Source organism: Martes martes, assembly GCF_963455335.1.
Source record: "Martes martes genome assembly, chromosome: 17".
NCBI lineage: Eukaryota > Metazoa > Chordata > Mammalia > Carnivora > Mustelidae > Martes > Martes martes.
In genome coordinates, this window is record NC_137905.1 from 4,454,200 (window position 1) to 4,470,627 (window position 16,428).

General features: G+C 56.5%; 1 protein-coding gene across 1 annotated transcript; it reads right to left on the reverse strand.

Annotated features, from left to right (window-relative positions):
• Positions 1 to 1,037: 1,037 nt before the first annotated feature.
• KLHL36 (kelch like family member 36) lies at positions 1,038 to 15,322 on the reverse strand. The gene is made up of 5 exons (XM_080827601.1): positions 15,146 to 15,322; positions 12,533 to 12,611; positions 5,899 to 6,972; positions 4,199 to 4,356; positions 1,038 to 2,295 (listed from the first exon to the last, which is right to left on the reverse strand). Exons 2-5 carry the CDS (start codon positions 12,590 to 12,592, stop codon positions 1,740 to 1,742), a joined length of 1,848 nt encoding a protein of 615 aa, XP_080683727.1. The 5' UTR covers positions 12,593 to 12,611; positions 15,146 to 15,322; the 3' UTR covers positions 1,038 to 1,739.
• Between the last annotated feature and the right edge of the window lie 1,106 nt (positions 15,323 to 16,428).

The window sequence follows — 16,428 nt, forward strand, 5'->3', positions numbered from 1 at the left end:
AAAGGCTTTCGGGCTCAATGAAGTTTGGCAATGCTGGATTGATGGCAGGTTAACAGTTAACGCAGGACTTCTCAGAGCCTTTAATACACTGAAGTATTGTGGAGCTCCAAGAAGAGTGTACAGTTTGCTTTTGGTTTGATTGTTTGCATGCCTTGCAGAACCTCTCAACAGTTTGTAAACCTCTAGGGACTTCCATGTGCACAGAGCTAGCTAAGTCAGCAGACTGCTCACCCCACTAACGACAGAGGGAGACAGGTTTAGGTACTGAAGATTTCAGTGCCCAAGCCCCTCAAAATCACAGTAATCTTTCAAGGGGAAGGAAAGCAAGTACAGTAAAGAGATCCTTTTTTTTTTAAGGTAACTATGTTAATGGAGATTCAGAGTCTAATACCAAGGTTAACAATAAATCTCGAGGTGTTCTCATCTCTGCAGTGAGATCTTTGCCAAGGCATGGATCGTGAACGCCTCCCTTGGCAAGCGCACTACTCTTCCCCCATCCTTGTGCCCACAGGAGCTGGGGCGGGAGTCCCTAGCTCTCCTCCAAGGGCACACCCTGGTAGTGAGACCTGCAGGAGTCAGCTCGGGGTGGTCACACGTCCCAGGAGGTGCTCAACGCACATTAACAGCTTATATGGACTGCAGGAGCCGAGCCCTGGGGGGCAGTGATTGTGACCCACCGCGCAATGAATGAGGGAACAGCTAAGACTTGTTACAGAATTTGCCCAGCAGCACAAAATGACCTAGCAGTGGACGGCTGGGTTTTGGGGGTTGGGGTGGGGGTACCTGACATCCTCCTTCAGGGGGAAAGGTGTGCCCGGCTCACTCACGGAGGGGCTGTCGAGGGCTTCTTGGAGCCAAGCCAGAGAAAACAACAGCAAATTCTAGGATGGCCACTTTTTCTTTCCTGAGAAATGAGAAGATTTGGGGGGCTCAGTAATGTAACTTAAGAAGTGGGTTCTGGGGGGAAAAAGAGAGCACAAATTACAGAAAAATGTTTGTAAGAGTTTCATGCCTTTTTTTTTTTTTTTTTTTTTTTTAGTTTCTTATTACCCAGACCCTTTTAGAATTCAGGAAGATTACCCATCGGGGGACGGGACTACTCAGAAACAAGAGTCACCAGCTCAGACAATCCTGGCAGGAACACCTCCCCCGCGAGAAGTCCCAGGTCCGGCCCTGTCGGGGTCTCTGAGTCCCCACTCATTAACAAGAACACATTTGACGTTGCCCGTGACCTAGTTATAGTTTCTGGGCACCCCCTTGTGCCCCTACTGCTGGTAGTTTTAGGATGGATAATCCCGAGGCAGGGCCCAGGAATCCGTCTAACAGTTCAGCCAAGCTGAGGGAGGCGTGGACTGGGGGTTCCGAACTGGCCCACGCCCCCCAGTGTCATGGGCCAAGATTTCACGTCACCCCTGCCCCAGGTACCCTCGGGGGGGACGGGGAGGGGGCCCCCTCGGGGAGACTGCACGTGAGGGGAGAACGCCTGCACAGAGATGAGGGGCTGTTTCATGCCTGGGCCCAGGGTTAAGCAGTCAAGCAAGATAATATGTAAAATTATATAGAATATTTAATCGGTTACTGTGATACCATAGAAATACCAAGAATCATAAAAGTAAAAAAAAAAAAAAAAAAAAAAAAGCTGCTAAGTAGCACATCACGGTTCCAGGACACTACGAAGTCTCGCTGGTCCGGACGCCCCGGCGGGGCCGGTGGGGGCGGGGCCGGTGGGGGCGGGGCAGTCACTGGCCCCGGTCCTGGAACCTCTTGCCTTTCCCCTTCTTCTTCTTGTCCTCCAGCCGCGGCTTGAGGGCGCACACGCAGGCCGACACGCCGGCGATGGCCTTGGGCAGGTCGGGGCCCTTGCTCCACTTGTCCTTCTCGCGGTCGTACACCTGCACGGTCTTGGAGAAGGCCGTGCTCTCCCAGCTGTAGCCGCCCAGGATGTAGATGCGGCCCTCCCACACGGCCACCCCCGACTCGCTGTTGGCCTGCAGCAGGGGGGCCACGCGGGTCCACTGGTTGCACTGCGGGCTGTAGGCCTCGACGCCCAGCACGTCGAAGCGCTCCATGGACTCGACGCTGTCGTCGCTGCCGCCGATGGAGTAGATGGTGTCGCCCAGGCTGCACATGCTGTGCCAGCCGCGCGCCGTGGTCATGGGCCGCCGCTCCTCCCACACGTCCGTCCGGTGGTCGTAACACAGCAGGTTCTTGCGGTACGGGCCGATCTGGTAGTCGTGGCCCCCGGAGATGTACACGAAGTCCTTGTAGATGGTGCCCGCGTGGCCGTAGGTGAACCTGCGGAGGGACGGGGGGTGGTGCAGAGACAGAGGGGGCTCAGCGCTGGGCCGGGGCTGGGCCTCCCGGCGCCGGGCCTGCGCTCTTCTCCTCGGCAAAAGTGGGACGACCCGCTCTCTGGGGAAGAGGGGGCGGTGGGGACCTGAGGGGACCATGCGGGGAGCAGGCAGCCCGTGCCCACCTCACAGGTGGCAGCCGTCACTGGGCAAGGTGGGGCCGAGCCGGGTGGGGAAACGGGCGTGGGGCTCGGCACCCAGGCCGCCTGGGCTCTGCCTCACGCTCCGCTTCCCCCGGGCAGGAGCGGGGAGAATTACGAGGCTGCTCCTTCCTGAAAACCACGAGGCTGTGCGATCGAGGCACACACACGCACCTCATCAAACGGGAACCAAAGTACAATTCAACTCTGACATTCTGGAAACGACTGGAGGGACAGCGAAACACCCGAGGGGCTCGCGGTAAGGGTGGGACAGATGGGCGGAGCACAAGAGATTCTCTGTGTGACACGTGTCCCCACACTTCTGGCCTGAGCCACAGAACGTACAGCACAGACCGGACCGTGAGCCCTCACTCAGGGCAGCCCCCTCTAGGTAATGGGGCCCCTCGGGGCTGTAGCAAATGTAGCTGCTACTTCAGGATGTCACCAATGGGGGGAGTTGGTCCAAGGGGAGGGTCGATGGGAACAATCTGTACCTTCCGCTCAATTTTCAATTTTCTCAAAAAAATGCAGTTCAGGTAAAAACCAAAAAGAACAAAACCTAAGTGCAAACGCAGGTGAAAAGAGAAGGGGAGGAGACTGAGGAGGGCGGCCGCGTAGAGGCAGGGGGCTGCAGGAGGGGAGCGGCTGGGAGGGCTGCCCCAGGCAGCTCTCGGGACGGGCTGTGGGTTCATGAAGGTCCCGTTACACGCACACACCAATGATCATGGCATCGCGGGCTACATTTCCTCCAACCTCATACAGCTCAGACCCGTTTAGAAAGAAAAATAACCAGTGGTTGTAGTGTTCAGGTACACAAGTCACACCAGCCGGCCCAGAGAAGGGGACCGCAGCAGCCACTCTTAACCACTACCGTGAAGCCTCACTTCTCCATCTGTGAAATCGGGTGATAAAAAACAGTACCTAAACCTAGGGAGGCCAGAAGTTTTGGTCTGCCTACAACATGGTCGGTATTCACACTCTTAACCTTCCCCGCTCACTGCCACCTTGGTTTGGATGACAAATTACGTGGGCGCTCGCGTGCCCTTCTAGCTCCCGGGGACCCGTGCAAGGCGGCTGCCTGTGCCCCACGGCAAGGCTGTTCGCAGAGCAAGCCTGCAGGTTCAGTTACGAGGAGCGGCTAAGATCAGCGGCGAGCACACTCTGCTGGATCCGTGACGAGGACCAGCGCTGCTCCGTGCAGACCTCGGCGTGGGCGACAGAGAAGGAGCCCCAAGCCCCAGGGCACTCCCCGATGCCGGGTGCCATGCATGGGGGGTTCTCGCCCTGACAGCCCTGCGGGGCAGGTGTGAACACGCCCGTTGTACAGATGAAGCAGGAGAGACCCGGGTGAGGACACTGACTCGTGTCACACATCTGTCACCTCTCGGAACCCGAACCCACACGCGGGGACGTTCCTCGGGAAAGCCCTTGCTATCCGAACTTGATACCCTCTCCCTGAAACTCCAGAAGCGACCAGACTCGGTCACGGAGGGAGAGCCGCCCGATGGGCAGAGCTGACCCCTGCACCCGGGTGGTCAGAAACCAGAGCCCTGACAGGTCGCCGACACGCCCTCTGTCCCCACGATCTGCCGGTGGTTATTTACAAGCCCAGAGATTTTTTTCTGGAATCAGAGATCAAAATATCTAGAAAACAAGGCGGACCGAGTCATCCCCACCTGAGGAGACCGCCACAGAGCCCCCCGTCACCTGGGCAAGCCGGCCACGTAGGACCAGGAGTCGGTCTTGGGGCTGTAAGTCTCTACTGAAGAAAGAGCTCCGTTCTCGTTCCGGCCGCCGACGGCCACCAGCATGTCTTCGATGGAGGCCAGGTAGAAATCCACGCGGCGCTGGTTCATGGAGGCCACCTGCGGAGGGGGGACACCTGTACCTTCCCTTGCCCGGACCCAGACGACATCAACAGTGAGCACTGAGTTCCCAAACACGTTCTACGGAACACACAGCCCAGGAGGGTCAAGTGGTGGCCAAGTGTGTTTGGGAGAAGGAAAACGAACTTGAAGAACAGGGAGGCTCTGGGGAGGGACTTCGCAGAGCTCCCAGGAACCCCGAGGCACCGCGGGTCCCCAAGGAGGGGATGGAGAACACAGTTCCCCCAACTCGTCTGGCCACACGGCTGACCGCGTGGACCTGAGTTCCACGGAACGCCCAGTTTCATCTCTCCTTTTACTCTTCCCCACATCAGATACCTTTCAAATTAATGCCGAGTGCTAGCGTGTTAACAGCGATCGATGGGAAACTAAAAAGCAGAACACCCGATTTTTTTTTTTTTTTTTTTTTTAAATAACGCAGGCACAACACAGAAATGAACACAGTCCCGGAGGAGATCATGCCTTCAGGCTGTCCCCGCTACAAAGCTTCTGAGCACGGGCTCCAGAGCTGGGAGCCACTTTCTAGCTTGGGAGGGGGTGGGTTTCAGATTTTTTTTTTTTTTTTGAGAATAAAACAGAAAGGTCATCGGAGTCCATTCCGAGTTTTGTGCCCAGAAAAAAAAAAACAAAACAAAACAAAAAACCCACCAAATTAAATAAAAACAGTGAGGTGTGAGTAGAAAGACAGACGGACTTTCTAGGGTGGTGGCCTGTGGCGGTATCTGGGAGAGAAGGGCCCACCTCCCCTGTGCCAGGCGCTTGCCAACCGCCCTGAGCGCCAGCCAGCCTCGGACCTTAGAAGGACAATGAATGCCCTCCCACCCCGTCTCCAGAGGCAGAAGCACAAATCCACAGGGCAAGGACCAGTCTGAAATCCACAGCTCTGACTTGGCAAGCCGGGGGGTGAACTCAGGTCTGTGGCCAACGCCCACATGTCCCAGGATGTGTCACACCTGCCGGCAGGTGTGAACCCTGGTGGCCGCCCTCAAGGAGCTCCAAACCCTTCCCAGGGGAGCTCCAGGGAGACTCTGAGATAGGGGAATGGGGTCTGAACTCCAGGTCAAACCTCTAGACTGGCACTGCCTGGCGCGGCAGCAGCTAGCCTCGTGTGGCCGTTTCCACTCGGACATAAATCACTTAAAAGGAAATAAACAGAGAACTCGGTGTTTCAGTCCCACTGGCCACATTCTGAGCGCTCGATCGCCACATGTGGCTGGGCGCTAGGTTATCGGCTGGCATGGGCTGGGAGCGCTTCTGCAGCCCCAGAACATTCTACCAAGCAAGCTCTGCTCCAGATGGCAACCGAGCCTGCAGACAACGGCCGGCCGGCGCTCGTGTGCCCCGTGCGGGGTGCGGGCGCGGGGGAGCACGGGAACCACGGGTGCTTGTCCCTTGATCGTCAGGCCCTGTTCCCAAGCAGGAAGTGGTGGTAAGGGGAGGGGGCGGGGGTGGGGCAGTCAAGGCTAGGTTAAGCGACCGAAAGTCGTCAAGAGTAAAGAAGTAATCCGGCTTTAATCTCACCTTGATCCACTGTTTACAGCGGGGGTCATACCTATAAAGAAGATTGGACGCCGCGTCCCCTCCATTGTCCCGGGAGAAGCTGCCGCCGGCGATGAAGATGAACCCCCCCAGCACGGCGACGCAGTGGTGGCTCCGCCGGGCCGGCAGGGGCGTCTCCTTGACCCACTGCTCGCTGGCGGCGTCCAGGTAGCAGGTGTCGTCGCTGAGCTCCAGACACCGCTCGGACACCTCGCCGCCCACGAACAGCAGCCGCTCCTGGTTGGTGCGCAGCGCCGTGCGCTTGGTCTGCAGCACCGGCTGGGCCGCCAGGCTGTTGTGGTAGCGCACCGCCTCCTCGATGAAGCCCTCGCAGTTGGCCTCCCGCGGCAGCAGCGAGCACACGGCCGGCTTGACGCGGTGCAGCAGGTCGTTCTTGGGGATGAGCGGGAAGTGGATGTTCTCCAGCACCTGGAAGGCGTGGGCCTCGCGCTCGGGCTGCTGCGTGAGCCACTGCAGGGCGGCCTGCAGCAGGTCGTGCTCGCACTCGCGCTGCACCTCGCTGCTGCCCAGGTAGACGCACAGCTTCTGCACGGACACGTTCTGCAGGAAGTCGGGCGTGAAGGACAGCGTGCCGAAGCGGCGCAGGATGAAGCCGTCGATGAAGGCGTCCAGCCGCTTGAGGCTGTAGATGGAGGCCAGCTCCTGCAGGTACAGGTAGTTGTCCTCGCTCACCTCCTGCTCCAGGTACTCGCAGCAGAAGTCCACCGCCGTCCAGATCTGCAGCAGGTGCGCCGTCTCCAGGATGTAGTCGATGTTGCCGCCGTCCAGCGCCAGCTCCCCGCCGTACAGGAAGTCCACCACGGCCTTGAGCCCGATGTACGAGGCGCCGACGAGCTCCACCTCCTTCTGGAAGGCCTCGCGCATGCCGATGGTGAACATGGAGTTGAAGTAGTCGCTGCACACGGCCAGCAGGTTGCGGTGGGCCGGCACGCGCTGCTCGTCCGCCACAAGGACGATGTCGCAGAAGAGCCCGCGGAGACGCTGCTCGTTGAGCCGCTGCAGCACCGTGCTCGGGTGCTCGGCCCAGCGGTACACCTGTGGTGGAGGGCACGGCTCAGGGGGTCGGCTCACCGTGGGGGGGGAGGGGGGGCATGCCAACCCCTCCCCGCCACACCCCTGCTCCCCGCCACGGGGTCCCGGGGTCCATCTGGTGCCCCACGACCAGCACTTCCGTACAGCACAGTGAAAGAGAACGGGGAACGGCAGGTCAGAGAGCCTGCAGGGAGTAAGGGTGTTTCTGTGTGTGTGTGTGTGTGTGCGCGCGTGCGTGCGTGCGTGTGTGTGTACCGCCGCTTTCCTTCTTTCTTTTCAAACGCAAGTCCTAAAGGGGCGGCTAGCTCACTCGGTCGGAGGAGCAGGAGACTCTTGATCTCAGGGTTGGGGGTTCAAGTCCCAGGCTGGGTGTAGAGAGAACTTAAAAATAAAATGTTTTGTTTTTTTTTTTTTTTTTAAAAAGTGGTATATCAGGGCGCCTGGGCAGCTCAGTGGGTTAAAGCCTCTGCCTTCGGCTCAGGTCATGATCCCAGGGTCCTGGGATCGAGTCCCACATCGGGCTCTCTGCTCAGCGGGGAGCCTGCTTCCCCTGCTCTCTCTGCCTGCCTCTCTGCCTACTTGTGATCTCTGTCTGTCAAATAAATAAATAAATAAAATCTTTAAAAAAAAAATGTGGTATATCAAGTGCAGTTCCTAAAAACTGACTAGCATTCCCTTCCTTCCTACTTTCTTTCATTATACATACAATTCTGAAAAACTTACTTTCTCTTGGTCTCTCATCCTTCCTCTCTTCTTTCTAAATAGAAATCCTGGAACGTTTCTTTCTTCTCTCCCTGCCCCCTTTCTTTCTTACTGTGGGTCCCGAACAAACAAGTGTCAAACCTGCTGTCCTTTAAGGACACGTAATGGAACAGCACCGGGTATTACGTAAGACCGATAAATCACAGACCTGTGCCTCTGCAACCGATGATACATGTTAATTTTAAAAAGGAAGAAAAAGAGAAGAAAAAACCCTGCTGTCCTATCAGAAAGGTGGAGTGGCTCAGAGCAGCCTAGTCTACACTCGGACAGAACCTGGGTTTGAATCCCAGCTCTGCTACTCACTAGCTTGTGGTCTCGGGAAACCACAGTAGCTTCTTAGTCCCTGCTTCCCAGCGTCACGAGTGAGATGAGGGCACTTCGCAGTCAGGAATGGGGTGCTCAGGAGACACACGGTGGCACAGAGCTGCTTCCAGGACAGCCGGAGCGCCCACCAAGGCCTCACGCCCAGACGAAGACTGCTCTCTCTATTAAAAAAGTGCTCAGCACCCAGCCATGCTTCAGGGACAACCTCCCCCCCCCCCAACTCCGCCTCCGCTGCTACTGATGATCCAGGGATGTGGCCAGTCCCAGAGACTCTGCAATGCTTGAATAAGGAGCTCTGGGGCTCCTCCTTTCCGAAACACGGCTTCACTAGTCGTCACCAAGATTAAAAGAGAGAAATCGTGAAATATGCAGGAGCATGGTCTTCTCCCAGGGCAGGGCTTAGATGTGTCCCACGCTGTGCCCTCACTCATTCAAGGGTCATGATGACCCTTCAAGGGAAGGGCTGTTATCATGCCCATTTCCCAGATGAGGAAAACTGAGGCTCAGAGAGAGAGACTAGGAAACTTGCCCAAAGCCCCACAGTGACTGAGTGGCGCGGCTGGGATTTAAAACTAGGTCTGATTCGAGAGCCCAAACTTTTCATCATCACACAGGGGCAGAATTAACAAAATAATTAATATGAACAATTAAATGGATTAATTCTAGTAATTCCGGTTGGGAGACATGGACTGAGTGCTGTGGTCCCGCCATGTGCTTTGGAGGATGCAAAGACCCGTCAGACCGAGACAGCAGCTCCCCCACCCTTGGAAGACCAGTGAGGCTCCGGGCATTCAGGATCTGCATGCTGCTTGCTTTGTTGACCTCGGAACAACCGCGAAATTCTGCACAGGGGGACCGAAGCCGGCCAAACACATCCGCGAGGTCACTGGCCTGTTTGAGGGTGTTTGAGGCAAGGGCTGGCTGGGCTCTAAGCCTGCAAGGGGAAGTGGGTGTGGGCGAGGGAAGACGGGCTGAGGGCTCCCCGAGTTCCTGCAGGTCCCTTATCAAGCCACGCCCTACCGCATGGGTCTCATCTCCTTCTCCGCCTCCTGCCTCCCACGCATCTGTGACTGCAGTACTTTCCTTCCCTCCAGTCCCCGCCTGGTCTGGCCACTTCCCACACCAACCACCCCATCTAGACCACAGGCTCAGGCCATGTTCTCACACCCTGCTGAGGACACCAGACCCATATTGCCCAAAGCTTCTTTCCCTTCCAAGTGCTGAGAGCCAGGCTCTACGGCTGTTACATTACAGGACAGTTTCTCCGACGTCCCACACACGGTCTCTCGGTCTATTCTGGTCACTGGCAGAGAGAGTGCACCAGGCTGGGCTGGTTTAGGCTTCTTTTTTTTTTTTTTTTTTTAAGATTTTATTTATTGGGGCGCCTGGGTGGCTCAGTGGGTTAAAGCCTCTGCCTTCGGCTCAGGTCATGATCCCGGGGTCCTGGGATCGAGCCCCGCATCGGGCTCTCTGCTCAGCGGGGAGCCTGCTTCCCCCCGTCCTCTCTCTCTGCCGGCCTCTCTGCCTACTTGTGATCTCTATCTGTCAAATACATAAATAAAATCTTAAAAAAAAGAAGATTTTATTTATGTATTTGACAGACAAATCTACAAATCTTAAAAAAAAAAGATTTTATTTATGTATTTGACAGACAAATCTACAAATCTTAAAAAAAAAAAGATTTTATTTATGTATTTGACAGACAGAGATCACAAGTAGGCAGAGAGGCCGGCAGAGAGAGAGGACGGGGGGAAGCAGGCTCCCCGCTGAGCAGAGAACCCGATGCGGGGCTCGATCCCAGGACCCCGGGATCATGACCTGAGCCGAAGGCAGAGGCTTTAACCCACTGAGCCACCCAGGCGCCCCTGGTTTGGGCTTCTAACGAAGCAGAAAGGGCCTGGGCTCCACCACATCCTGGCTTGGGGACCCCTCTTGGGCGTGCACTCGAGGAAGGAAGGATAAAGGCACCGAGGCAGCACAGGCTCACTCGTGACGGCAAAGGCTCCGAATCCCGAGACGTGAGGAGCATCGAGTGGGCAGGCTGCCCAGTCTCTAAGCTGGTGGGGATGCGGAACCACCACACTTAAATGGGTGTACACAGGACCCCCATCTGCAGTGTAAAAAGAGAAACAACCCCCCGAGGGGCGGGGGGGGTGGGGACAGCCCCAGATGACAGCTGCCGAGGGCACCATCTGCTCCCGGGAGCAGGGAGAAGGGCAGCCCCTCTTTCTAAAACTGGGTCTCCATGCTAAGTAGGCACGCTCCACTCTTCACCTGCGTCTCAACGGCAACCCCCCGTTTCTGGTCATTTTCATGCAGCTGCAGAGATGAAGACTTTGGGGGGAAAAAAACCCAGACAAATGTGACTTCCCAATTTTAAAGGGACATTAGTAACAGCCTCGCAGCGCTTTCTGTAATTTGGAAGGCCCAACCCCTACATTCGCTGATGGTATTTCATCCTGTTCATTCATTTATTGCCTATTTTAGTGTCTTCATCAGAGGCGGGTGAAAGAACATAGCCACTCAGTAGCAAACCCAGCCAGAATGCTAGGAAGGGGTATTTCATATTAAAAAAAAAAAAAAAAATCACCATTAAAATGGATGAAGACATTTCAGAGCAGATAAATGAACAGTGGCCGTCACAGAAGGGAAGACGTTAGCGCCCTGGGAAGGAACCACCTCCCAGCACACCACAGCAACCCTCGGAAGAGGACTAACCAGTGAAAGGAGCCAGGTACATGGGCACACCCACCCCCCTGAGTCCCATTTACATTAAGTTCAAGGGCAGACAAAACTCCAGTTCTGGAAGCTGGAGACTGGGACAGGTGCTGGCTCCACAGATGCGTGTCTGGAAAACTGAAGATACACTTACCATCTGGGCTCTTCCTCTAATATAAAAAGTTAGAAGCTTAAATACCATCTAACCAAGGGATAGGTTCAGACAGAAACAAACTCAGGATGTGGCTTTAAGGGACAAAGACTTCTAGCCCTATCACACTGAGAAAGCTACCCTGTCTCGGTGGCCAGGGTCCGAAACAAAGCCTCTTTGAAACAGCCTCGAGACCGCTCTGGGTTTTCACAGCAGATAAAGCCGGGCTTGGCAAGCGCCTTCCCGGGAACTCGCACGGAAACAGGAGCTCACTTCTCTGGAGAACCAACTTCTCCTGAAAATGACACTCCGGTTTCCTATCATGCACAGCTGCACAAACTCTGCCCCTTTTCTCCCCCCTCAAGTCTAAAGGCTGCTCACAACTCCCTTTATAAAGTGCTGTTCCTTAATCTTTTTTCCAATCTTGTAAGATTATTCTTCCTAACGGTTCCCGTGAAATTTAAAGACCACATATATTCTGCATATCTGTGCGTGAACTGTATGCATAGCTGTGCTCTAATCACACACACAAAAAAGAGTAGAATCCTTTCTGTACCTCCAAGGACCAATTTTGGCCCCTTGGGAGCAATACTGGATGCATTGAAAATGTGTGATCTGGGGGTGCCTGGGGGGCTCAGCTGGTTAAGCATCTGCCTTCGGCTCAGGTCATGATCCCGGGGTTCTGGAATCGAGCCCCACATTGGGCTCCCCGCTCAGTGGGGAGCCTGTTTCTCCCTCTCCCCTGCTTGTGCACACTCTCTGTCAAGTAAATAAATAAAATCTCTTAAAAAAAAAAAAAAGGAAAATGCATGTTCTAAGGTAACCATAGCATTTATTAATCTCCAAGAGAGCCACTTCTAAAGAAAAGACGGTGTTGTTAATATTTATAGAGGGACAGATGTAAACAGAGACTGCCTTGCAAATCGATCCCCCAATCCTTATGTCTAGTAGTCTGGGGGACAGGGGCTGCTCCGAGCCGTCCGAAGAGTCTACTGATGGTATAGATTCCCAGGTCCTACTCTCAGATTTTAATTTAGCCAGTTAGGGATGGAGTGGGGCATATGCATTTCTAATTACATACCTTTCCCCTCACCGTCTCCCGGGGAGATCCTGCTGTGGCCAGTGCGACACAGTTTGGTAGCCTGGCCCTGGGGAACCCACCCTCACTTGCTCCTATAGGGTCCCAGCAAGTCATGACTGGGGGGAAGATTCTGGGCCCTTAACAGCCAGGTAGGCAACATGTCGGCCACCATGACGTGGGTCGCTGGCTTGTCAATGGATGTGTCCTTGGGAGTTTTCTGAGCCCCACGAGGGGACAAACATCCCGCGGCTTTTCTTCCATCCCAGCCACATCTTCAGGTTGAGGCAAAGAACAAATGGGTCAAGGTGTAGCTCTAATGTCCCCCCCCACCCCCTACCCCTACCCCTCTGAGTTTCGGGCACGTTTTCCATTCCATGTCCCTGCTACCTCCCGATTCATCATTAAGGAAATTACCACCACCCCCAAGAAGGAGCAGAAAATCAGTCTGCACATTAGGCAGAAACTCATCAGAAAAACACCATATTGCTAAGGCGACCTGCGCACACGGCGAGCACCCACTCACAGACCTTGGAGGACTCGCTGATCTTGTAGGGCCGTGATACTCGCGTCTGCCGGCTTCCCTCCATCGTAACAGAGACCGCAGCCCTGGAACAAGAACAGGATCTCTGAGCGTCGGAGACCAAACCCTAGGCCATTCATTAATCACAGCTCTGCTGGCGGACCTCAGTGACAGGGTGCGGCCACAGGAGGAAAGAGGGAGAGAAGACCGTACACTATCAAGAGCGCTCGGACACGGAGTTGAAAAAAATCAGGTTAGGATGAGAATCAGATGGAACATCTAACCTTGTTCATTTATAAACTAAAACCTGACGTCGTGTCTTTTAGGCCTTGTCCCACAAATATCAGCTGGATCCGGAGGAAGCCTTCTTCTTGGAAGCCTTGGGCTGGAACCAAATTATAATGACAATAATCCCATTTCAAAGCCTGGACTGGGACCCAGGAACGCGGCTAGGGGATGGACGTGTGTGATCTCATTTGAGCCCAACTACTCCGCGGGGCTAAGGTCACCTCCCCGTTCACAGGTGAGGACACTGGGCTCCTGGTCACAAAGCTGGTAAACGGCAGGGAATCCAACCTAAGCCCGTCCAGCTTCGAAGTGGGCAGACGTGCGCCCTTCACCCACAAGCTCTGCTCACTGTGGCGTAGGGTTCGGGAGTCTCTTACTTTTAAAATATCACAGCGAAGCCCAGGCTGTGATGCAGTGATGACAGCCACAAAAGAAATACAGTCACATTCTAGACACAGGGGTTTTCCTACAAGGGCGCTCCTAGGTCTTCACTGATTTAATGCCCCCCAAACCCTCAAGAGGCCAGAACTATTATCCTGTTTACGGAGGAGAAAGCTGATATCGATATGGTCACTCGCCCAACGTCACACAGTCAGGAAGGAGCAGCAGGGTGGGACTACAACCCAGGGAGGCGTCCTTGCTCTCAACCCCTAAGCTACCCTGCCTGTCCATTAAAAAAAAGAAAAAAAAAAGTGGGGTGCGTGGGTGGCTCAGCGGGTTAAAGCCTCTGCCTTTAGCTCAGGTCACGGTCCTAGGGTCCTGGGATTGGCATCAGGCCCCCTGCTCGGCAGGGAGCCTGCTTCTCCCTCTCTCTCTGCCTGCCTGTGATTTCTCTGTTACATAAATAAATAAAATCTTTAAAAAAAAAAATGCCTACAGGCAGTTATGTCCTGCCTAGAACACCCAGTATAAAACTGAACGGTTACATTCACCTCTCTAGACCTCATCATCATCTCTATGGGATGGGCTGGAGTATCAGGCAACATGGAAGTTTCTTCCCGCTTCGAAATGCCAACTAATTCACTAATAATAGCACAGAGCTAGGCTTTGGGGGACCTGGGAGGGGGGTAGGAGCACAGAGGAAAGACTACGCCAGCTACGTGGGCACAAGTTACAGACTGGGTTTAAGGAGTAATTTTTCCCCCTGTTCTCTGAGTTACGAAGAGTCCATTTGTTACCTACTGAACAAACGGCCCAGGCTAATAAAGAACAATGTCACAAGAAGCAAGCACTGTGTCAAGATAATGGGGGTCACACCGAGGTGGGGGGAGGGTGCTCCAGCATGCCCACGGGAGTAACCTGGGGCACAGGGCATCCTGTCCAGCTCCCTGGGGAAAGAAAAGGGCAACTAGATTTTTCTTGACAAACTTGCAACTTGGTGACAAAGGCCAGCTGTAGCACCCCGGTCCCTTCTGCCCTAACGGCCTGGGGGCTGCTAGGGGGTTCAGGAGGGAAGGGCAGGAAGCCAATATTCACGCAGTGCCTGCTGGTTGTTCTACCTTCACTCCCCGAGACAGGTGCGCGACCCCCGCTGACGCCCGGGCTCAGGTGCTGGAGAGGCCCGCCCAAGGTCACACCCCAGAAAGCAGCAGGTCCCTCTCTCCCCACCACCCCTGCAGCCAGCCAGGGCTCAGGTTCCCTCTCTGCGATGAAAGCTGTCGTTTCTAGGCCAAGATTTCTTGAGAGAGTTTCCCCTGGCGGAGGCTCCCTTTTGTCTCGGGGCAAGCGGTCTGGGGCCGACGCGCGCAGGAGCGCTGGGTGTCAGCCGCCTCCCCTGCTTCCCGGAGGCAGACGAAGGGGTCAAGGCCATCCACACGGGCAGGGGCGATCCCCGGCTCCGCGTTAAAAGGTCTCGGAGGAAACCCGGCAACAGAGGCGACATCCGGACGGAGGGTCCCCGGCGAGCCTGCTCTGCGAGCCGCGTCCCGGCTTCCAGCCTGAACCCGCCGACCCCGGCGCTCGGGAAACGGACTCGGACGCCGCCGCAACTCACCAGCCCCGGGTCTCGCGGCGCCGCGGCCGCTCCCCCGCGCCCGCGCCCGCACCCCCGGGCCGAACTGTCGGCACAACGGCCGCCGGGCAGGCTCGAGCCGGCGGCGGGGCGGCGGAGGGAGGCGGAGTCGGATCGCGGCCCAGCCCGCGGCGGGACGCGGGGACACTCACCCGGGCCGCGCGGGCCGCACCTGTCTCACCTGCGGTTCCCCCTCCCGCCGCGCCCCCCGGCACCCAGGGACGCCCGGAGGCCGAGGGGGCGGCTCGGCCGGGGCTCCCCGCTCGGGTGCGCGCCCCCCGCTCGGCCCCCCGACCCCCCGACGCGCGCGCGGAGGCCCACCTGGAGGGCGCGCTACGGGAGCGGCGCGGGGACCCCTGGCGGCGGCGGGACCGGGCGGGCGCGGCGGCGGGGCCGGGTCGCGGGAGTCCCGGGGCCGGCCGGCTGCGCAGCCATGGCTCCGCCAGGAAGTGCGAGGCCGAGGGCGGAGGCGGCGCGCGCGGCCAATGGCGGCGGCCGCGAGGAGGTGGGCTCAGGCGGCGGCGAGGCGGGGCCTGCGCCCAGGAAGGGGGGGGGCGGCGCGCAGGGGGAGGGGGCGGCGCGCGGGGCCGAAAGGGAGGGTGGCGCGCAGGGCCGGGGCTAGGGGCGGTGCGTGGGGGCTGGCGGGAGGGGGTCAGCGCGCGGGGTCGGTGGTGGGGGCGCCGGCCGTCGGCCGCAGGCCCTCGTCTCCGCCCTCGCTCCCGCTCGCACCTGGGAACGCCCGCTGGGGTCCGCCGCCGTCCCCGGCGCAGCCCTAGGGGTCATCGCGGCGGCCTCCTGGCTCCCGCACTTGCTCCCAGGCTGAGCTCATCAGTAAGTACGCTGCGCTCACCCCGAGCTGAGGCCCCCGCTGGCCCCTCGAGGTAAGGACACCTTCCCTTCCCACCCCCCAACTCCTGCTCTGGTCGCTCCCAGCTTTGCACTTCTCTCAGCTCTCAGCACCGTGCAGTATCACAAGCCACTTTCTGATTCACTTGGCGTATTTTCTCTCTTCCCCACTAGAAACCTTCCAGGAAAGAGTTTACTGAAGCTCTTATTCCTGGCTGGGCCCCCAGGACTGGCACACAGTAGGTGCTCAGTAACCAGGACATGTCTGCGGGACCCGTGAATTTAAGCATCACCCAGCCATCGTCTGCACAGCGTGGATGAATCTGGAAAGCATTAGGCTCAGTGAAAGAAGTCAGACACAAAAGGGACTCAGATTGTAGGATTTGAGTTATATGAAGTGTCCGAACAGGCAAGTCCATGGAGACAAAGTGGGCAGGTGGTTGCGTGGGTCTGAGGAGTTGGGGGGTGGGGGAGGTGGGGTGACAGTTAAAGTATAAGGGATTTCTTCTTGGGTGATGCAAATGTCCTGAAATTCCATGCTATTGGTGGTTGTAGAACTTGAATATACCAAACCCCATTGAACTGTACAATTTAAACGGGCAAACTTATGGTATGTGAATTCTATCTCAATACAACTGTTACAAAAACAAACAAACAAAATGCCCTCTCTCTCCTTGTTTTTCTACTCCCTGCCTTCTCTGGAAAGGATTCAGGGCTGCAAAGCTGGGCCAGGACACAAAAGGAAACTAGGGATGGGG

Excerpts from the sequence above, each read along its gene's own strand:
- KLHL36 (XM_080827601.1), bottom strand. The coding sequence starts at position 12,592 with ATGGAGGGAAGCCGGCAGACGCGAGTATCACGGCCCTACAAGATCAGC. Across the intron at positions 6,973-12,532 it reads AGATCAGCGAGTCCTCCAAG|GTGTACCGCTGGGCCGAGCA; the intron begins GTCTGTGAGTGG and ends CCTCCACCACAG. Across the intron at positions 4,357-5,898 it reads GCTGTAAACAGTGGATCAAG|GTGGCCTCCATGAACCAGCG; the intron begins GTGAGATTAAAG and ends CCCCCTCCGCAG.